The sequence below is a fragment of the Saccostrea cucullata genome, unplaced genomic scaffold (assembly GCF_032062105.1).
Source record: "Saccostrea cucullata isolate Sc308-1 unplaced genomic scaffold, CSIRO_AGI_Scuc_v1 ctg6403, whole genome shotgun sequence".
Lineage (NCBI taxonomy): Eukaryota > Metazoa > Mollusca > Bivalvia > Ostreida > Ostreidae > Saccostrea > Saccostrea cuccullata.
In genome coordinates this window covers 16,397-39,795 of record NW_026934883.1, presented here as the reverse complement: position 1 = coordinate 39,795, position 23,399 = coordinate 16,397, and the positions used below count along the sequence as shown (strand labels likewise).

General features: G+C 35.2%; 3 protein-coding genes across 6 annotated transcripts in view; 2 read left to right on the top strand and 1 right to left on the bottom strand.

The window, feature by feature from the left end:
• LOC134241487 (neurogenic locus notch homolog protein 1-like) overlaps positions 1-23,056 on the top strand; it is a gene marked incomplete at both ends in the record, with an annotated part of 38,775 nt that extends 15,719 nt beyond the window's left edge. The window contains 2 exons of the mRNA XM_062723529.1: positions 19,581-21,302; positions 21,522-23,056. Coding sequence (XP_062579513.1) covers positions 19,581-21,302; positions 21,522-23,056 — 3,257 coding nt within the window. The remainder of the gene's footprint in view (positions 1-19,580; positions 21,303-21,521) is intronic.
• LOC134241488 (peptidyl-prolyl cis-trans isomerase G-like) lies at positions 2,510-3,271 on the top strand. Its single transcript, XM_062723530.1, has one exon. The coding sequence runs from the start codon at positions 2,549-2,551 to the stop codon at positions 3,269-3,271; it is 723 nt and encodes a 240-aa protein (XP_062579514.1). The 5' UTR covers positions 2,510-2,548.
• On the bottom strand, positions 11,773-17,017 carry LOC134241486 (fibroblast growth factor receptor-like 1). 4 transcript variants are annotated; one of them, XM_062723525.1, is made up of 5 exons: positions 16,524-17,017; positions 14,952-15,143; positions 12,989-13,145; positions 12,399-12,526; positions 11,773-11,913 (listed from the first exon to the last, which is right to left on the bottom strand). In XM_062723525.1, the coding sequence occupies exons 2-5, from the start codon at positions 15,046-15,048 to the stop codon at positions 11,831-11,833; spliced, it is 465 nt and encodes a 154-aa protein (XP_062579509.1). In that variant the 5' UTR covers positions 15,049-15,143; positions 16,524-17,017; the 3' UTR covers positions 11,773-11,830. The 4 variants fall into 4 exon arrangements, with proteins under 4 accessions (XP_062579509.1, XP_062579508.1, XP_062579511.1 ...); XM_062723524.1 differs by having other exon boundaries at positions 16,386-17,016; XM_062723527.1 differs by having other exon boundaries at positions 16,599-16,623.
• Positions 23,057-23,399: the final 343 nt, after the last annotated feature.

Here is a 23,399-nt window from a genome sequence, read left to right as displayed (position 1 = left end):
ACTTTAGTACAGAAGGCTGTGGCATTACTTTACATGTACATTAATCAGTTTTTAATTTTTTAATATTGTTAGCTCCATGTGCATTGCATAAGGAATAGCGATCAGTGGTTACTTTATTTCAGCCAATATTGATTTAAATGCACAAGCTTTGCGCTTTTCACACACAAATAAATATGTTTTCAACACGAATTTTCTCAAACACAATTTTTTCATCACAGACTTTACCATGGCATTTACTTTTAACATTACCAATTCTAAACTTTTAAAGAGAATCTTCCGAATCATAACGATAGAATTATAGTCAATGAAATGGATTAAACATCGATAGGTAACTCGGCACGTGTAAACTTCATAAGTGTCTTGTGTGCTGCACGTTGCCTATTAATATTACAGGTTTGATAGTAAAGTTAAAAAAATAATTTAAGATTATGAAAGCAATGAATCGAACTTAATTTGTTTTATAATTTATTCAAAACCCATAAATGATTAGTATAGTGTGCTAACATTGTATAATTTTGTTCCGTGATTAAATATCGGTAGCAGATTATACAATGTACATGTAAGTAGTAATAATCTCGCATCGTATGTCCAGAATCGAAAATTTAAGAACTTACATAACAATCTGCAGCTACTGAATATCACAAACTTATCATGTAATGACACACTTTTAGAACCTAATTTAAACCGTTTAAATCATAAATCAAACCATTTGTATCATTTACCGCGTATATAACTCAGTATTTTCTTTAAAATTATGAACTTATATCTAACGCACATTACTTTTCTTGGTTTAAAAAAATACATGTATGAGAGAAAGCGAGAGAGAGGCATTTTATTCAGGTACATTCATGTATTTACCAGAGAGTCCCTGTATCAAGTACTGTCTAATTTATTCTATTAAACATAATCTCCCTTTCCTATTGAAATTAAATTTATTTGATGATTTTATTTAACTTCAAGCACAATATGTAGTACTAAAATGAAGTCCATGCACGGATGCTTTTGTACATCGGGAATTTACTTTAATCTTTTATCCTTTATGCATTCCTCCTTTAAGGAAAATTATTATGAATAAATTAATTGAACGATGTGTAAAAAACCACGTGGTTTTGTTTTGTTAACGTGTTTAAGGTCATGATTAGCAAATCACAACTTCTTCGAATGTACTACGTATACATCATGACTCCCCCATGCACCTCACCCCCTTTCCCCAAACTTTAAAATATATGAGGGAAGATGTTTTATTTGTTTTATTTAAGGTAATTCCACCCTCCTATGATGTCATAGGTTTTTGCAAAAACTGTAATTAGTTTAAATTCATACCTTATAGAAAAATATCTCTTGGAAGAATGCTTTACAATAGGTGTAATAATAAATATTGTTTAGTTAAAGAATTTTAAAAATGCATATTTTCTATATTTAATCAATTATTCAATCTTTAAAAAATGTTGACAAGGGCAATAACTCCTTCTAAGGTCTCTTCATTCAGTCATTTGCTTTACTGTAAAATATTTTATCTGATATTCACAATTCAAAAGTATCTTTTAAGTAGGAAGTGTTTAGGAACACTCAGCATCAGTGTCAGAAGTGGGATGATTAGTCTGTTCAGTCAGGAGTATTTTTGTATATTACACTTATGTTTTTTTTTCTTTAATCATTTTTGTTGTATTTTGCAGTCAAAGAGTTTGTAGATTTTTGACAGTCTCAGGGTGTGAGTACTTGGTTTATTGATGGAGCCCCAAATGGAGAAAGCTAGGTTACCGTTGCTTTGTTTCGTATGAATTGAGTTTGTATACTTAATTTATCTGTTGAGATACTAGTATACACATTTTTGAGAAAGATTTTTCACATTTCATTTTTGTTTTGAAAATCAATGTTGTTCTACTGGATTGTAGTAATATTTTTCATATTTAGTCAGTTAGTGTTAAGTTCTATTACAATGTCGACATTGAAAGAACTTGCAGAATATGGACAGAGTCTGAACTTGACTGGTGCGGACTTGCAGCAGTTTATACAACAGCAACAGGCACATCAGCGTGAGCTACGAGCGGCGGAAAGGGAGAAAGAGAAGCAGGACAGGGAGTATCATCTCAGTAGAGAAGCACTTGAAATTGAGAAACTCAAACTACAGGAAAAGAAAGGTATGGAAGAGATTGAGAGTAAATTCATGCAAACTATTCAAACCTTAGAGCAAAAGTTAGCTGTAAAGGAGTCAGAAACGAAATCAGAAAATCCTAGTAATGCAAAGTTTCCAAAAATGCCTGTATTCGATGAAGTTAAGGATGATATTGATTCTTATTTGAGACGTTTTGAAAGGTACGCTGCAGCACAGAAATGGAAGTTTGACAGTTGGGCAGTTAACTTGAGCGCACTACTCAGAGGTCGTGCACTTGATGTGTATGCACTGTTGCCGCAGGAGAAAGCGTTGGACTATGATGCTTTGAAGACGGCGTTACTAAAAAGGTTTGAAAAGACGGAGGATGGATTTCGTCAAAAGTTCCGTAAGAGCAGTTAACTCTGATCTGCCGCATCGAATCATTGTGGAGGGATGACCACATCAGCGGGTTATAAACCACGATGCTTCCTAGACATCGAGATCGATGGAAAGTCCGAAGGAAGAATTGTGTTCGAGTTATTTGCTGATGTTTGCCCCAAAACTTGTGAAAATTTCCGATCATTATGCACAGGAGAGAAAGGAGTTGGACAGAAGTCTGAGGTACCTCTGCACTACAAGGGAGCCCCGGTCCATCGTGTGGTGAAGGACTTTATGATACAATCAGGCGATTTCACCAGAGGTGATGGAACCGGGGGAGAGTCTATATATGGAGGGATGTTCCCAGATGAGAATTTTGTGTTGAAACATGACAAAGAATTCCTTCTGTCCATGGCAAATCGTGGTAAAGACACAAATGGCTCCCAATTTTTTATAACAACGAAACCTGCACCACATCTTGATAACAAGCATACAGTCTTTGGACATGTGATCTTTGGTCAAGAGGTGGTCACAAAGATAGAGAACTTAGAGACGGATGAAAAAAGTCGTCCAAAAGTGGATGTGAAAATTGCCAACTGTGGAGAATTAGTTCTTCAAGTAAAAGCCAAAGCTAAAAAGAGAAAGAAACACTCGGAGTCGGAAGCCAAGAGTTCTGGTGATTCAGATGAGTCATCTTCAGAAATGGAGAAAACGAAGAAGAAAAAGAAGAAACACAAAAAAGAATCCAAAAAGAAGAAGCACAAGAAAAGAAAAAAAGAGGAGGAAAGGGGTTCCTGATGTTATCCAATGTTAATCTATCCATGTGTGTGTTGGCAATGAACTTACCAGACCGGGATACCCACTGGGAGCCAGTTGGCGGGAGTCCGTCGTGAAACGGGTCGTGTCTGGATAGACGTGGTTTAGAGTCAACGATATTGAGGATTAATAGAGACTTTAATTTCTGTGTATTGTAAATAATAGCTGTAAAAATATGTTGTAAATATTGTTTTTATTGATTTTATTTATAGATAAAAAAAAATGTAAATAGAAAAAAAAATCTTGTTATATCTGACTGGACAGAGCACGACGGCTGTCGTGACAATCAGATTTATGCATTTTAACCAGTTTTTACATATTTTTCTCAATACTGTTTACAAAAAATGTACAATTTTTTATGTGGACATACACTTCCGTTTATTTATATTTCGCATCTTAAATAATATGGTGACCTATACATTTTTTGCAATAAATGGAAAGATTAAAGTATATTGAATGAAAATAAATGCAGTTTTTGTACTTTGAACCTATAAAATTGTGAGGGTGGAAATTCCTTAAATGGAACGAGATGATGCGAATTTTAAACATCTTCATCGGCCGATATATAATCAATCCAAATAAAAAGGTAATTAAATATTTAACTGTAAATCACAGGAAAAAAATTTTTTATAAAAAAAAGTTTCAAATAAATAGATCTATGCAGATAATCAAAAACATCTATATAATAGTTATTTTAGTTTGTCTATAGCAGATGTCAATTCTGTTCTAAGCTGAAATTAACTTAGTATAATACGTTTATAAATTGATACGAAGACTGTACAATTGTAAAGAAATATTCCGAAGTAAACATTCTTTTTCAATGGTCTGATAGTTGTACGTAACCTAAACTTTCTACACCCCTCCCGAAATAGTTCAAAGGCAAAATTCTTATTCGTTTTATTTGGGGGGGGGAGGGGTCGATTGTATGTTTTAACGTCCCTCTCGAGAATCTTTCACTCATACAGAGACGCCATCCTGCACTTGCCAGTGGAGAGCTTCAAATATTGTCTTATAGTCGACTCTTAGGGCCTTTGCACAGGGAGGGATCTTTTTCGTGCCAGCACCTCAAGCGACACGGGACCTCGTTTTATAGGTCTCATCCGAAGGACAGGTCCACACGCCCCACAGCGGGATTCGAACCCACGACGCAAGGATCAACTCCTTACTTCGCGACTATATAGAGCAGACGCTCTAATCACTCCGCTATGCGGGCGACATTTGGGGATATAAAATGAAGATGATGAAGAAAACGGTTAATAAAAATATACTGAAAGGAAAAAGAAACGCAGGGTAGCATAATGTTCGAAAAAATGTTGACCACATGACCGAAAATTACGAAAATTGGTCAGAAGAGAAATTTAGTTACTGTGCACCAAAATCAATGTTCAGAATTACTCAACCGTAAAATTTCTGACGTCACGTAGGGAAAACGCTAAAAAGCCCAAAACACGTGCAATTTGATAACAACGAGTTTGTAAACAAATCTTGTTGCATTATTTGATGCATATGAGGTATGCACAACGTTTTTCATTATTTAAAGACATTATGAATTTCTTCGATCTTGGCACAGTTTATGGAAGTTCAATGGGGTCTTGTTGTTGAATTGCCTAATTAATGAAAACGGCAACAACGGTTTACTAAGCAGTTTCTTGTAAATTTTCCCCCATAAAACTTGTCACCCATTGTCAGAGAGGGTCTGGAATGGTTTTTACTCAACCGTGACGATGACGTTTACACGAAACAGAGTCATGTTACGAGCGGGTTATTCGTCCTGCCATCTCTTAAATCGCCGCCTTACTACCACAAAAACAGCCATTTATACAGTAGACGATTATTATCATTACATTCATACGAAATTTGAAAGAAAACAATTCCGCAATTTGGTTTTTTGAGACAGTCAACTTACTGTTGTATTCCTCTCACTGGCGCATGCGCACGCCTTTTGACTAATTTTTTTGCGTGGTCACCCATGCCAAATATAGCCAGGGTTTGAAAGATAAACACTCTGATGAAATTCCATGCGACGGAGAAATAAGGCTCTGACAGATGCACGGGAGAGACATTGAAGATACTGAGAGTTTTCAATTTTCACTTTTGGGGGGTATTGTCGTTTGAGCTTCAATAACTCATGATTTATTAGCCAAAATCAAATGGGAATTTGGTTATACATTTTTGAAAGATGATTTTAAAAGTTAGATCGGAAACTTATAATATATTTTAAGAAAAACAAATTTAATTCACCTCAAAAGTTTACCCTGCGTTTCTTTTTCCTTTCAGTATAATAAGTGGTCGTTTTAAAATATTATTTTTACGAACTACTGGGCAAGAATGAGAAATCATACTTATGAAAGCTTCCTGATATGAAAAAAGACTACTTTTTTTAAAATCATGACCACAGTTTTCCCCCGCAAAGTCATTGTGTATTTTGGGGGGTAGGATGGATGGGTTGGGAATTAAATTGCCTGTTTAACTGTCCACATGTCTGTTTGTCCCTCAGAGTTTTTCCCTGAAGGCAGGGCTATACCTTATAGAAACTGGAAGCTCGATACAAAGATTTCCAATGATCCTGTTTCATTGTATTTATTCAAGGCAATATTCAAGGCAATATTACGGCAAATTCAAGGTCATGTTTTGTCACAATCATGTATATGTAATCGAGAATATCCACAAGCTCATACTTGATACAGAGATTGCTTGTGACAAAAAGGTTTTTCTACGATTTTGGCACAGAAAATAGTATCATATCAATCTGGACTATAATTGTTTAAGTTCATACTTGATACAGATTGCTTATAGTCCGCCGTTTTCAGATGTAAAATAAGGTTATTTTGACAAATTCAGGGCCAATGACAGAAAAGTTGTAAAATTCATGTCAGGGTTATGAATTTCTAGTTCAGATTGAGGGTTTGTCTTGACACAGAGCCAACATTATTCCGTTAAGGTCAAGGTCACTGACAGAAGATATATTTTCTTTCCCACGCTATGAATAAGTGAATGAAATCATTGGAGACTCTTACTTGAAACATAGATTACTTATGATTGGAGGTTGTGTCATGACACTGATCAAAGGTCTTTCTGGCAAATCAAGGTCACTGACAGAGAAAAAAATGCTTAAGCATCAATAACTTTGTAATTAAGATTCACTGGAGGCTCATGCTGAGAAGAAAGATTGTTCACATAAGAAAATGCAGTGACCTTGACCCAAGGTCGGTACTTCCTGTCCATGGCTCCAACGGAAGACCTACTCGTTGCTTTGCAACGAGCTCGGCTCTAGTTATTCTTTTTTTTTGTTTTCTTCCTAGACGCCAACTTTGAGGCCTCATATCTCACTCAATTCTCAATGGATTTTGCTCAAATTTTAAGACATTATAGACGGTAATAAACTCTATCAGAATGCTGTCGATAATTTCAAAAAGTCACTTCCGGTTTTGAGTTATTTCCCTTTAAACGAAAAATTATAGGCTTTCATTTCCAGACAAAGGCTCAGAGACCACTAGAGCTGGAGCAGAAATTTTACTGGTTTTAGATAACAGAAGGATTGAAGTTGTGCACATCGGTTTTTGTTCTTCGATTTCTCTATTCAAAATGGCGTTATACAGGGGTCAAAAAATAGAACGCCTAAAAGAGCGAAAATTTACATATATTTTCCTTTTTATCTTGAAAACTAAAAATATTTTGTTAAGACATGTTGAACAAAAGTTGTGAATAAATGCAAGGGCTTTCATATCATACTATTCAAAAGGGGCTGGCCCCTATGATTAGGGATTTAGGGAGCTTGAAAGTTTTTGCTTTATAACTCAAAAACGGTAAATATTTCGATCTGGATTATACGAACAAAATTGTTCTTTGACACCTTTTTAATCTGATGAAAATGTTTTTTGATCGATTATACCGGGGGTATTGCGTTATACGTAGAAAGCAGGCCAGGTAAACAGGTAGCTTTTTTCATTAGGAAAGGAAATCAGACCTCTTCATGTGTATAATTTACACAAACTTCCTATCAGTAATAAACCCTATGGTATTTAATTTTAATTTTCTTCTAAATAGGGCTTTATACGTGCTTTACGGTTCACTATTAAATTATTTATAACGATTAGTCTTTCTTTTTTATTTATTATTAATCAGTTTTATAGTGAACACGTCTTCATAAACGGAATATATTAAATCTATCTTTCTACATTGATTATTATAACAATTATAACTTATTTTAACTCTATGCATCGAATAATTCACGATCATTAGTTGCATACATTTGGCGATCTCCAAGATCGCCTAGATGTTTGTAACAGTTATGTAATCCAACACCCGAATCCCACGCTGTCGATCGAGGTCACTAGTGTACCAGCCACCTGTCGTAAACAATGCAAGTGTCTGTGATCGTGTTACCGTTTGAAATCCATTGTGTACAAAGACCTATCAATTTATAGAAAATCATGTTTTTAATTTATCGAATCAATAAAAATACTTCACCGATCTTTCATTTAATCTAATTCGAAACACTGGTGCATAAATCATTTTGAATTGTGATCGCTTTCTTTGGCCTGTTCACGCAAAAATTATTTCTCTATTCCGTGTTAATGTATTTTATTTAAATTGTGTAATTGAAAAGGGGCTTCGGCAAATAACTATAATTAGTGATGGAAGTCTTGTGATACGTAATGTACTATTATGTACGTTTTATTTTTACCATCACTCTTTTGTTTCTCCATTATTTTTTTTTTATAATAATCAACATTGAACGTTAAAAGAATACTTTAAAATATACTGTTATTCACGTATTTGTAATAAACAGTTTACATCCAGCTTTGTCGCTTTGTGTCTAAAATTTTGTAGTGCAGTCCTCATTTACAAGCACGTGTCCGCAGATAGCAGCGGGTATCTCGATTTGAATATCAGTTGTGTACTCCGATAGTTACAAATGGAAAATTGGGTTTGAAATCATCATGATCATGTCGACTCCTTTCATATCATTCAATTTCACTCTATTCCAGCTTGTTTTAATCAATCGTAATCGCTTGTGCATTTATTAAGGTCTTCCGCTCAGGCAGAAGACCTTCTACTGATTCTGATGGTTAAGATTATTCCTATTATTCTTTTTTTTTCCTAGACGCCAACTTTGAGACCTCGTAACTCGCTCATTTCTTAACGGATTTCGCTCAAATTTTCGGAGTTTTTAAACATTACAAAACTCAATTAGAATGTTTTCAAAAATTTCAAAAATTCCCTTCCACTTTCGAGTTATTTCCCTTTAAATGAAAATTTGGTACTGTTCGTTTCCAGACAAAGGCTCAGAAACGACAAAAGCTGGAGCAGAAATTCTACTGAATTCAAATACTAGAAGAATTGAAGTTGTGCACATCGCTTTTTAGCTCACCTGAGCTTTTCTGATCACATTTTGTCCGTCGTCCGTCCGTCCGTCTGTCCGTCCTTAAACTTTTCACATTTTCGACTTCTTCTCCAGAACCACTGGGCCAATTTTAACCAAACTTGGTACAAAGCATCCTTGGGTGAAGGGGAGTTTAAATTATTAAAATAAAGGCCCAAGTCCCCTCCAAAGGGGAGATAATCAAGAAAAGACAAAAATAGGGTGGGGTCTTGAAAAAATCTTCTCAAGAACCAGTGGGCCAGAAAAGCTGAAACTTATATGGAAGCATCCTGGTGTAGTGTAGAATCTAAATTGTTCAAATCATGGCCCCCGGGGGTTGGGCGGGGCCACAATAGGGAATCCAAGTTTTACATAGAAATATATAGGAAAAAACTTTAAAAATCTTCTTCTCAAGAACCAGTGGGCCAGAAAAGCTGAAACTTATGTGAAAGCATCCTGGGGTAGTGTAGATTCTAAATTGTTCAAATCATGGCCCCCGGGGGTTGGGCGGGGCCACAATAGGGAATCCAAGTTTTACATAGAAATATGTAGGAAAAAACTTGAAAAATCTTCTTCTCAAGAACCAATGGGCCAGAAAAGCTGAAACTTATGTGAAAGCATCCTGGGGTAGTGTAGATTCTAAATTGTTCAAATCATGGCCCCCGGGGGTTGGGCGGGGCCACAATAGGGAATCCAAGTTTTACATAGAAATATATAGGAAAAAACTTTAAAAATCTTCTTCTCAAGAACCAGTGGGCCAGAAAAGCTGAAACTTATGTGCAAGCATCCTGCGATAGTGTAGATTCTAAATTGTTCAAATCGTGACCCCCGGAGGTTGGGCGGGGCCACAATAGGGAATGAAATCTTTACATTGAAATATATAGGAAAAAACTTTAAAAATCTTCTTCTCAAGAACCACGAGGCCAGAAGAGCTGAAACTTATGTGGAAGCATCCTGCGATAGTGTAGATTCTAAATTGTTCAAATAATGACCCCCGGGGGCTGGGCGGGGCAACAATAGGGAATCCAAGTTTTACATAGAAATATATAGGAAAAATTTAAAAAATCTTTTTCTCAAGAACCATTGGGTCAGAAAAGCTGAAACTTATGTGGAAGCATCCTGGGATAGTGTAGATTCTAAATTGTACAAATTGTGACCCCCATGGGTTGGGTGGGGCCACAATAAGGAATCAAAGTTTTACATAGAAATATATAGGAAAATTCTTTAAAAATCTTCTTCTCAAGGACCAGTGGGCCAGAAAAGCTGAAACTTATGTGGAAGCATCCTGGGGTTGTGTTGATTCTAAATTGTTTAACTCGTGACCACCGGGGGTTGGGCGGGGCCACAATAAGGAATCAAAGTTTTACATAGAAATATATAGGAAAATTCTATAAAAATCTTCTTCTCAAGAACCAGTGGGCCAGAAAAGCTGAAACTTATGTGAAAGCATCCTGGGGTAGTGTAGATTCTAAATTGTTCAATTCATGACCACCGGGGGTTGGGCAGGGCCGCAATAAGGAATCAAAGTTTTACATAGAAATATATAGGAAAATTCTATAAAAATCTTCTTCTCAGGAACCAGTGGGCCAAAAAAGCTGAAACTTATGTGAAAGCATCCTGGGGTAGTGTAGATTCTAAATTGTTCAATTCATGACCCCCGGGGGTAACACGGGGCCATAATTTGGAATCACAATAGGTTATTACAAGGGGGAAATCTGATAAAGAACAGCATGGTCAAAGCTAATCAGGTTTTTTTTTAGCGATGAAAATATGGGCCTCTTTAAATCTTTCAAAAAGCCCAAAGCTTTACAAAAACCTTTCAAAAACTATTATTGCCTAATGAATTTTGTTAAAGATGTAATTGCCCCTTTATGCTTTTTTATTTTTTTTAAAAGATGCAATTTTCTAGCAGCTTATGACATGCGAACAAACAAAGCATTATTAAAGTGGGGTTTTTCTTTTGCCACAGGTCACAGTAGGCCACCATTCCACACTATGGAGGTTTTAAAGCCAGAGGAATGGTAAGGGGATAGAGTTTGGAATAACAAATAAATATTCCACGCCACACTTCTAGTTATATCAAAGTAAAAGAATAATTCAGTGATTTTTAAAAAAACGCTTCCCTCTCTTAACAATCACTCGCAGAGAAAGAAATATTGTAAGTATGTAACAAATCTTGCTAAAGCTTCTGAAAACTTACAAGTTTTTTGAGATTTGACAAAAATGAAAACCATATGTCAGGAGTTCTTTCTTTCAAGACTCTGAATTCAATTTGAAATTCGAAATCCCGGATACTCAAACACCTATCCTCGGTTATAAAGTGTCAGACACAGGAAGTGAGGCTCACAAACCAAGCCTCATCAATTAACTTAACAACACAAAAACTTCACATAACTGTCCGACGGATTCCAATTTATACCATTCTGACTTTTTATGTTTTTATTCTGCACTGAAGTATGTGCAACATCTTGAATAGATCAAGGGGTTGCTTGTAGATTCAGAATTGGTTTTTAAGAAGAAAAAAATTTCATTATTGGATTTGTATTTGGTCAAAAATAAATATTTACTGAATTTACGTCTTATTTTCAAAGCAGGGGGATGGTAGGCGTCTCAAGCTAAGAAGAACAATGTCGTCTCCCAAAGAATCAGTCCACGTACCCAATCAGAATCTCGCCTACTACTGCGACCATTATTGTCAAGTTTTACTGCTTTTTAATGGCAACACTTGAACTTTTCTTCAACCTTTGAGAATACAATCTATTCAGAACCCCAAGAGACACTATTCACTGGGTTGGACAACTGACACAGCTATACCTTAATCAGTCTCTTTTATCTTAATATCATTATATTCCAGAACGTGATTTAAAAAGTATAAAATCCTCAAAAATAAATAAATAAACTAAATCAAATAAAAAAAATATTCAAAATTGGGAAATATATGTCATTTCTTGAGTCTAAAAGAAAGTCTAAATTAAAAAAAAGCCCCTCCCCGCCTTTATACTCCAAATTATTTTAAGTGTTACTCCAAATTATATTTTAATTAAGTGATCAAATCTTAACACTGTTAATTACAAAGTTAAATGTCTATACCTATTGTCAAATGTAAATTCTTAATAGTCATCAAAACATTCTGTTTTGTGTCCTGAACCAGACCTGATAACAAGTTTCTGATAAATTTAATTATTTTTCGTTAATTCTCCAAGCTTTATCTTACCAGGGGTCTTGCAGTCAACAACATTTGGTTCCTCGTTTTTCGTTTCTGCAAAATATAATGAAAATGCACTTTATAACTTCAGCACTGTCTTTTGTTTTGTAAACAACAAGGCAGCAGCTAAACAGAGAGATTATCACGGGGATTAAATACATCTTAAAAAACCATGAACAGTGTCCGCAATAACCCCTAAAACACAACTGACTAACTCATAATAAAATAACAAATATTTCATCATATTCAAGATAAATTAAAATATCCTTGAAAAATTCAGTTGTGTTTCAGCACCCAAATATAACCCTGACCACAAATGTTTGATCTATATACATGAATCATATTTATTTTGTTGAGAGAACTAATGAAGCAGAAAATGGATTACTAGACAATCAGTTAACCAGTTCCCGCATTTCTCTTTCCTGTTCAGCGGTCATCAAATTAATTGTTACATTCCTGTAGACCTAAGTAATGCAGTGAACGTTTAAGTTCACCTGACCCCTTGACCTACAGTATTTTCTTTGGAGTAGCGTACCTACCGGTTTTCACGGTCAGTGTGTAATTTTTCCAGACCTCCCCGTGTATGTTTTGTCTGTGACAGGCGTACACCCCGCTATCCTCTACCCGGGGTTTGACTATCAGCAGGTAATTTGGTTTCACTTTTAGTCTGCAAGACAAAATATATATTTTAATTATATATCACGACTATTCATACAATATTAAAGATAACATATATGCACAGATATATAGTCAAACCTTGTTTTCTCGAACCTGATGAGACTAACGAAAATATTTGATATATCTGATAATTTGAGACATTGAGGATGAAATACTAACAGAATAAGTGGTGGGGACTTTCAAATTAGTTCAACTTATCCATGGTATTCAGGAAATCAAAGTTCAACTATCTATCTAATCATCATGATCATAATCTGTTACTTCCTTACTCTATTTGAGACACAATAACATAGTACACAGCATCAATTAGTCTAAGTGTAATTGAATTACATGTATTACACTAAAAGTACCACAGAGAGAGAGAGAGATAGAGAGAAAGAGAGAAGCAACTTTCTTTAAAAAAAAATTAAATTGATATTTTATAGGTGATTTATAATTTTTTTTGACAAACCTTCTGATATCCTTTCTGGTTATTTTTTCTCCATCCTTATACCAGGTTATAAATGGCTTCGGGTCTCCAGGGCCTTTACATCGTAGTCTTAATTTGGAACCTTCATTTACTTTAATTTTCTTTAATGGTTCATCATCCACTTTCAAAGATGGGGCCTCTGAAACAAAGTGAAATATTTCATCTTATTAAATAATCAGTTTTCCACCCAAAACATAATAATCCAGTCTTCCCCTACCCTTTCCCAATAGAAGAGCAACCTTGCAAGTTTTAATGTTTCTGGTCTTTCCGATAATTACATTAATTATTCATGGCACACATTCGCAAACTGCTAATGTTATGGATGTGGCGAACATAAGGACATTCAACTTGAATACTTGCCATGGAATTACATTTTCTGAGTTTAAAAAGATAACACACTTTCAAAATATAATTCTAATTTAAGCCACTTTTAATTAAATGATCATTCTCGGACTCCGAAATGAAGATGCACCTGGTTCGATGCATGCTGTACAACTTTCTTTCTTTTTTTATGGTGGGGCATGGAGAGATGTTTCTTTCTTTGTAGAAAACCTCAAAAATGTGGTCTTTAGTTCTAAAGCCGTACAACAGATGAGGCTGATGAGGTTTTAAACTGTGTTTCCATACCAGGCATTCCAGACTAATAAAGACTACATATCAGGCGTGCTTCCTCCCCCAAGGTCCCCCCTACCACTCTCCATCCACCGACCCCCCTCGCCATAGGAGGATTGAGCCATTATAGAGCAATCAACCTCAAGTTCTTTGTCATCCTGATCAATTCTTGTCACTCATTGGAAAAAAAGCACATTCCATCACTGTCAAGACAGAATGCACTGAGACAACATAAGCATTCCAGAGGTTACCTGAAACCTGTTTCAATTCCCAGGTAAAGCACCCGGTAGTTTACCGGACAGTCCAAAAATAAAACGGCTATCATTCTCAAATTATTTCCACTGTTATGTAGTTAATGTAAGCAAATTTCCTCCTTGTTTGTAATGCAATGACAGGATACAGGTTTTTAAAATTAAGATACATGAGATTGAAAAAGCTGATTTTAAAAGAACAGATTCTAAAAAAAAGAAATGAGGAAAAGGAGCAAATTTTACCCTCACAACAAAAAAGAAAAAGATTTGAAATCTCTAATGATCATGATGATGAAGAATGAATGCAATAAAGAAACGGTTGGCATACAAGTTAAAAAGGCTTTATATCACAAAAAATTGCGAGTTTTTAAATTAGAGGCCCAAATTAATTTCGAAAATATCCCACGGTACCATTCTTTTTAGAATAACAAACAGGCATGAAAAAAGCTGACCAGAATCTGGAAAACATCTTTTTTAGGCTCAGATAATAAGGAAAAAGTTACTAAATAATTGACTAAAGGCCTAAAAAAAATTTTTAAATAACAAAATAGGATTATTATGATATTTGTTAAAAGTCTGCTCATGTGTGGCTAGAGGATAATTTACACTAAATACAAAGTCCTATTCATTTTGGCATTACTTTTCAGCATCTAATTTCCGAGGAACAAAGTCTCCGCTACACTTATAGGAAATTTTAGGAAAGACATCATTTACCAGCTATGAAAGAGAACTTGCTAACAACACTTTGTGCCTGATAGCTATCTTTCTTTGTGAGTTGCAGCAGAAATTATTGGTCTCTCAATCTGATGCATATCAAGCCTATTAGATTCAAGGGCTGTAGAAATTCACTACTGTCTATAATTTGCCACATATTTCATTAATTATCTAATCTGCTTTTCTTTATTATACTATATTCTGTGAGAAAAATGGGGCACATATTTTTAATAGCACTATTAGAGGCAACGCCTTTTTGATAAATCAATACGTATTGATCATGTTGATGCTCTTTTTAATATAAATCTTGTTAGACTATACTAATATCTTTATTAACAAAGAAATGAAAGATTAAATTGAATACTTACTTCCAGTAGCAGGTGTCGTTGTTGCGGACAGTACAGGCTTAAAAACAAAATTCAGAGCAATGATAGATATAATAGTCACAGTCTGAATGTAGCCCATTTCTTGAAGGGATATTGTCCCATGTAATATTTCTCTTCTACATTATGTAGCACACCGAAATCCAATACCAATAATCCAATGTTTCCAACTTGTTTCTGAAAGGAAAAAAAAAGTTAACATTTTGTTAAAAAGGGTAATCAATTTTTTTATTACACCAAACTCCCATAAGTACTTTACCGGTCACGGTAGCCTAGTGGTAGAGCGTTCGTATCGTGATCGGGAGGCCCGGGTTCGATTCTCGATCGCGGCGCCGCGTCATACCTAAGACGTAAACAAAGGTAGTGACTGTTCCTTCGCCAAGCGCTCGGCACTAGAAGTGAAAGTCATCTTTCGGATATGACCTTAGGTCCCGTGTCACGGTAGGCGTTGGCACGTTAAAAACCCTCACTACTAATGGCCCTAATGCCTATTATAATGTTAAAATTAAAGCCATTCGCCGGCATTGGTGACGTCTCCATAAGGGTGAACAAATTAAATGAAAAAACAATATACAATCAATCAATCCATTAGAACTTTTGTGTTCCAAACAGTGACCCTGCATTTCCCAGGGTAATGGCCAGAATGGATTAAATATTTAACTTGTTTAACCTTATATGTAAAGACTTCCAAACTGCACAGTATGACACATATTCTATACAGTAATTCCATAAGTTATCTACCTTTGATCTGTTCCGATAACTTTATAGAAGTTTTCACCTTAGTGTGAAATTTGACATCCTGCTAGTATATCAAGATCTATAGAGTACTTATCAATTAAACCCCCCTAATAATTTGGCTAATTAGTTTTAATGGGATTGATTTATATCCCGCTTGGTAAAAAGTTACAAAGGCGGCGCAGCGAAATCGCTAGTATCATTTCAAGACGCTTATTTCAAAATTAATTTGAATTTTTTTTTAAAAACTGTGACGTAATTATTTTTAATAAATTGCAGACCCCTTACTTGGTGAATATACGGGAACTGCGTCTTCAAATCACAAGACTTTTCAAATTGACCTCCTGAACTTTAGTTTTCGGGTTAGCAGGGGGGGGGGATGTCCAGTACAAAGAATCTCTCACACAACATACGGTAGCACTCAGTTTATAATCATAGGAGTATATTGTTAAGAAATATAATACAACAGCTTATTAAAAATTTCAAATAACTAATAATGAAAAAAATTAGTTAAGAACCAAAAAATTCATCGTTAAAAACTTTTGTCACAGCTGCAACAGAATGCAATGTCCAGAAATTTGCTAAAATTTTAAAACCTTTAGAAAATTATTCAAGTGAAAAAAATATAGATGGATAAAACTGTAAAATCAATACAAGTTTCAAAATTTCCCCCTATATGCTTACTTTTTAAACTTCAACGTATCTAATGCTAAGATTTCTTTGTTTAATCTGAATTCCGAAAGACAAGTTTTCATAAAAAAAATTAAAATATTAAATCCAAATCGAAATCACCACTTTTATAAATCCATGTGAATTATATACGGGCAATGAGAAAAGTGCAAGATGTTAAAACGGCATTCCCTTTGCAGTATTTAAAATAAAATAAAATCCACACACATCTATATCTGAAGTTTGTGGGCCCTTCTCTCACATCAACACTGACTGTACTACTACCGAGATTGTTCAGCACGCTGAGCTTAGTGTGACTGTTCAGTGCGTCACGTGATCCCATTCAAAAAAATTTGGGAGAGTTGACCTGGAGTCGCGTGTACAATATAAATCTTTTTCACGTCTTACTTATTAAAATAACACTGTCAAGCAATTTCCCATGGCATAGATATTTAATTTTGATTTTCAAATAACATTGTAAAAACGGTTTCAAAGCTTTTCCCACAGTTCGTACCTGCATCATTTTTACCTGTTGACAGGTACAGTGTATATAACTTTTAATGATAAGCGGCCTTTCACATGCAAATCATGAGTTCAATGTCAAGACATTGTAATTATTATCTTTGCCGACTGAAAACATTTCATAATATTAATATTTCGTCAGAGCTTTATGCAAATGTGACAAATTCATAGAAATCTGGACATGAACTGCACTAACAAAGATTCATTTAAAGGGATAAATATAAAATGGATATGCAATAAACACATTTATTACTTTTAATTTTATATTCATTAATGAATTAAACACTGATTTTATTAATTAACTCTGATTTTATCAAAGATTTTCAGAATGGTCCTCTTCCTTCAAAACTTGTTCTTTTTGTCAAATATACATGTATCCTTGTCCAGTATCAGCTGAGGTCTTTGGTATTTATGTACAAGTAATTCTCCACAGTTGTTCAGTTGTTTTCAATATCCAGACACCCATCCTTAACAATACCGTTGTACATTCCTGTGTATAACACAGTATAACAGCTGATCCCTTTATCCTCCTGTGTGCAGTACTGTACACTCCCTCATTACACAATCACACTTACCCTGGCCACATGTTACATTTACTTGTATATTATGTGCAGGATTATCCCTCTGTACTCTAGGAATTAGAAATACGCTCAGCTTCTCTTGATGTGGAATCCTGTATTGATTTGTTTTTGTTGTCATTTGTGAAATTTTTTTGTTCATGTCTTGAGTATAACAGATTAGGAACGTATCTGGTATTTTTATTGTCAGCTGTTCTTTAATTGGGCACTAATTTGTCTGATAAACTCACTAATTTTTAACCTGTTCATATCAAATTCTGCGCATTTGGCAGCTGTACTAATTAATCCCATTACTGCATTATAGAGAGTCTGAGTTGGATGTAGTACACACTTGAGAAATTGCCTTGACCACAAAATGTTGTCATTTTCTGAACAGTTATAGTCCTTTATCCAATTACACTTGAAATGTCAAAGTCATTTTTCCGTCATACGGTTAAAAACAAACATTACGCTGAATACATGTATGACTTATTTTCATTTCAAGTTTGAGACACAAAATTTGAAAACCAGTTTTCAATTAAATGAGCACTTTTAGTGAAAGAGGATCTGAAATTTGTCTGTCAGGATACAGGTTTAGAAAAAAAACAAATGATTGCTGGGTGGGCATCGAACACTTGTAAACATCTGCAAATTAAAAATATGAAAACAGACACAACACATCTGTGTAAGCAAAAACAACATTAGACAAAATAGAGAGAGTATCTGGCTGTTTCAATTTCTCTTTCACCTATTTTTGAATATTTTCTTCACAAATAAATTTTCTATAAGTCGATCAAAGATGCATTTTTTTCAAAGATATCTGGACGTAGTTTAAGATTATTTGAAAAAACAAATAAATTGAATAATAATTTATGTTAAAATTTAAAACAGAAATCAATTTCACACCTCTGTTGCCTCTTTGAGAGCGATAACAGTAGGGACAGTAATTATCAGTAAATGTCAGAACTTGTCTATGTTTTTTCATCAGGGACAGTAAACTTGTCAGTAATTGTCTAAGTTTTTTCAGCACCGACTAAGATTGTCAGCACTTTTCTAAGTTCATCAGTACCGGCAGTAAAAAGGTCAATAATTGTCTAAGTTTTACAGTAAGGACAGCACATTGTCAGTAATTTTTTAAGTTTGTCAGTAAAAATTGGGAATGTCAGTACGTTTTCGACTTGGTAGTGTTTGTTTGTTTTGTTTTTTTTGTTTGTTTGTTTTTATTGGGAGGGGGTGTAAAATCACATGGAAAATACTGGCAATTGGTTCTACAATAAATCAATACCCAAACAACAAGATTGAATAGTTTATTATCATTCATTTGATTTACCCTTTATGAATATGAAATGTAAATGTAGATTTTGAAAAATGTATATTTGGAAGTCCTTCGAAAAAAGATTGTTAGGTATACTAAACTAAGGTTAAGTATAGTAATTTTTGTTGGGATAATTTGCTAATCTGACGACAAAAATATAGCCACTTTTCCATTAACGTATTTTGCCCCTAAAAAATTTTAACTACACTGTAGTCCTATTTGTAATGTAAACCAACGAGTACGCGTACAACGGATAGATTCAGTTGCATTTTTAAAAAGCCTATGATTTGTAATATCCATAATTACAGGTCCGGGCCTAAATTCTGGTGTGTGTCGAGGTATCTAAAAATGGACTTTTTAGTAATTTTTTGTAAGTCACACTTACATTGTTACACTATGGACTGGAAAAATATCCAACGCTATCAAAATTGTCATGTTACTTTCATAGGGAAAGGCTGTCCGTCTATTTAACTAATGAATTGAAGGAAAAAGTAAGACATATGTAATTCGTTATATTTAGTCAAAGTCCCGAGTTGTCAACTGCATATTCTCTCTGCTGTCGCCTTATTTTCTTGGACATATTTCTTTACTACACATTTCAACACTAAATATATTTAGAGCATTTCGTCATATATATAGTATCAGCCATTTTCGAATTTAAACAAGGCTAAAAGAGATTAAGTGAATACAAAGTATTAGACAAACAAGATGCATTTAAAGGAGTTTACCAATAGCTGAATAACTTTATCTTAAAATAAGGTTTATTTTCAAATAAAGCAAGTTATGTTAAAATAGCTGAATAATTTTATCTTAAAGGATGGCATGGAAATAGCTGCGATCAGGACATTAATGAATGTGCTACTAAACTGTTTTGTGGACACGGTACCTGTACAAATACACCTGGTAGTTTCCATTGTAGCTGTCCTTCCTCTGTTTACGGTCTCAAATGTCAGCTTGATGAGGATGAATGTCTTCTAGAACCGTGTAATGGAGGAGAGTGTGTCAACAAGATCGGGACTTACTCGTGTCAGTGTAGAAAAGGCACAACTGGTAGAAACTGTGAATCGTTGATTGCTCACCAATGTCACAGTGATACATGTAACAATCACGGACAATGCCATGTAGCGCATAGTAAGGTCGTGTGTACATGTAATAATGGTTATACCGGTCCGGACTGTTTCATAACGAACTTCTGTGCTAACAACCAGTGCCAGAATGGTGCTACATGTGTGAATACTGGAGCTAACTACACGTGTCATTGTGCCAAAGGCTTCATGGGAGAACTGTGTGATAACATTAATTATTGTGCGATAGATCCGTGCAAAAATTCTGGACATTGTATAAATACCGCGTCTGGATATAATTGTTCATGCACTGATCATTTTATGGGACAAAACTGTAGCACGTACGATTACTGTTTTGGACAGAACTGTAATAATCGTGGACACTGTCAAAACATACCGAACGGTTATTTATGTCAATGTAGGTCGCAGTATCTTGGGAAGAATTGTGAGCTGAAAAATCATTGTAATAACAATCTATGTCAACATGGAAATTGTTCAAATTCAAACTCTGGCTATACTTGTTTTTGCACCAAAGGATTTACCGGAACAAACTGTGACAAAATTAATTACTGTAACGGTAAGAACTGTAATGCACATGGACAATGTCAGAACGGGCAACATAATTACACCTGTAACTGTAGTCCTGGTTTTCTAGGTAATAACTGTGAATACGACCATTGCTTCAATAATACCTGTAAAAATGGTGCAACTTGTCGTATTGGAAGTTCTAATTATACATGTTCGTGTAAACCTGGTTATAAAGGACCTCATTGTGAAACACGTGATCACTGTCACGGACAGAGATGTAGCGGTCATGGAACCTGTCATAATGGACATAGTAGATACACCTGTATCTGCAAACCAGATTATAGAGGAAATGATTGTGAATTGAAAAAGTACTGTCATAGTAATCCATGCAGACATGGAAATTGTACCAATACAAACACTGGGTATATTTGTTCTTGTAATGGAGGGTATCTTGGAACGAACTGTGATTTAATAGATTACTGCCGTAATAAGCACTGTTCTAATCATGGTACCTGTCACATCACAGGAAATTCTTATACTTGCACTTGTCATGGTGAGTATATTGGAAAAGACTGTCAGACACGGAATAATTGCTATAACAAACATTGTTCTAACCATGGAACTTGTCATAATGGATATAATTCCTACACGTGTCAATGTAAAGCTGGATACCTAGGAAAAGACTGTGACCACACTTACTGTTCTCATCGTCAATGTCGGAATGGAGCCTCTTGTGTTAATGGAGACTCTAACTATACATGTAAATGTGCACCAGGATATATAGGATCGTACTGTCAAACACGTGATTACTGTAACCATCAGAACTGTGGTGGCCATGGAACCTGTCAGAACGGTCAAAATAAATATGCTTGTACTTGTAATCCTGGTTATTTAGGCAGAAACTGTGAACATGATTATTGCTTTAGTAGCCCCTGTAGGAATCGGGGTACCTGTTAAAGTGGAGCCTCAAATTATTCCTGCTCATGTCTTGGTGATTTTATGGGACGCCATTGTGAAGTACGTAATTTTTGCCATGGACATACCTGCAATGGACATGGGACTTGCCAAAATGTAAAGCAGGGTTACATTTGTCAATGTAAGTCGGAATACCTCGGGAATAACTGTGAACGGAATAACTATTGTCATAGTAATCCCTGTAAACAAGGTAACTGTTCCAATACAAACAGTGGTTATAATTGTTCTTGCAGAAGTGGATTTACCGGAACAGACTGTGACAAAATTGATTACTGTAACGGTAAGAACTGTAATGCACACGGACAATGTCAGAACGGGCAACATAATTACACCTGTAACTGTAGTCCTGGTTTCCTAGGTAATAACTGTGAATACGACCATTGCTTCAATAATACCTGTAAAAATGGTGCAACTTGTCGTATTGGAAGTTCTAATTATACATGTTCGTGTAAACCTGGTTATAAAGGACCTCATTGTGAAACACGTGATCACTGTCACGGACAGAGATGTAGCGGTCATGGAACCTGTCATAATGGACATAGTGGATATACTTGCACCTGCCAACCAGATTATCGAGGAAATAATTGTGAACTGAAAAAATACTGCAATAGTAATCCATGCAGACATGGACGTTGCAACGACAAAAACACAGGATATAATTGTTCTTGTTATGGAGGGTATCTTGGAACGAAATGTGATTTAATAGACTACTGTTATAATAAGCAGTGCTCAAAACATGGTACCTGTCACATAACAGGGAATTCTTACTCTTGTACCTGTAATGATGGATTTATGGGAAAAGACTGTGAAACCCGGAATTATTGTTATAACCAACATTGTTCTAACCATGGAGCTTGTCAAAACAAGCATAGTTCTTACACGTGTCAATGTAAAGCTGGATACCTAGGAAAAGACTGTGAACAAACTTACTGTTCTCATCATCAATGTCGGAATGGAGCCTCTTGTGTTAATGGAGACTCTAACTATACATGTAAATGTACTCCAGGTTTTAAGAATACATACTGTCAAGAGACGTACTGTTCTCAAAATAAATGTCGGAATGGAGCCTCTTGTGTTAATGGTAACCGTAACTATACGTGTAAATGTGCTCCAAATTTTAAGGATACATACTGTCAGACGCGTGATTACTGTTACCATCAGAACTGTAATACAGGTAAATGTGTCAATGCTAACGGAAGTTATACGTGTGACTGTGCGAATGGAACAACTGGTAGGAACTGTGAATCACTGGTTGCAAACCGGTGTCACAATGGCACGTGTAATAGTCATGGACAGTGTCGTGTTTATCAAGAAAGGGCAGTGTGTACATGTGACAATGGCTATACTGGCCCTGATTGTTCCATTATTAATTCCTGTACTCACAACCAATGTCAAAATGGTGCCAAATGTGTGATAACTGGAGCTAATTACACATGTAACTGTGCCAAAGGCTACTTAGGAGAGTTTTGTGAGATTGTTGATTATTGTGCAACGACTCCTTGCAAAAACTCTGGATCATGTATTAATACCTATTCTGGATATAACTGTTCATGTCCTGACCATTTCACGGGACAGAACTGTAGCATTCCTGATTACTGTTTTGGGCAGAATTGTAATAACCGAGGGAATTGTGTGAACAAGATCGGGGGGTACCAATGTCAGTGTGGGAATGGAACAACTAGTAAAAACTGTGAAACATTGACTGTAGATAAGTGCCAGGGACATGTATGTCTAAATAACGGACAATGTCATGTTAAGGAAGGCGAGGCCGTTTGTATTTGCAACAATGGATATAGCGGTCTTAACTGTTCCAAAGAACGCTCGTGTGATTCAAATCAATGTCAGAATTCTGCTATATGTTTAACAACTGAAAGAGCTTTCTTCCACTACGCATTCTTTTTTATATTGCTTTCAGTTTTGCTTAAATCATAATTATGATGGCCTCTACAGACATTTAGTAAACTTTGTATATATATATCGGACCATAAAAAGATGCATACCATGTAATCAAAGACGTTTATTGTTCAATTTACGATCAGGGTTTTTGTAAGATATTAGATACAATTTT

Excerpts from the sequence above, each read along its gene's own strand:
- LOC134241488 (XM_062723530.1), top strand. The coding sequence starts at position 2,549 with ATGACCACATCAGCGGGTTATAAACCACGATGCTTCCTAGACATCGAG.
- LOC134241486 (XM_062723525.1), bottom strand. The coding sequence starts at position 15,048 with ATGGGCTACATTCAGACTGTGACTATTATATCTATCATTGCTCTGAAT. Across the intron at positions 13,146-14,951 it reads AACGACACCTGCTACTGGAA|AGGCCCCATCTTTGAAAGTG; the intron begins GTAAGTATTCAA and ends ACTTTGTTTCAG. Across the intron at positions 12,527-12,988 it reads ACCAGAAAGGATATCAGAAG|ACTAAAAGTGAAACCAAATT; the intron begins GTTTGTCAAAAA and ends TTTGTCTTGCAG.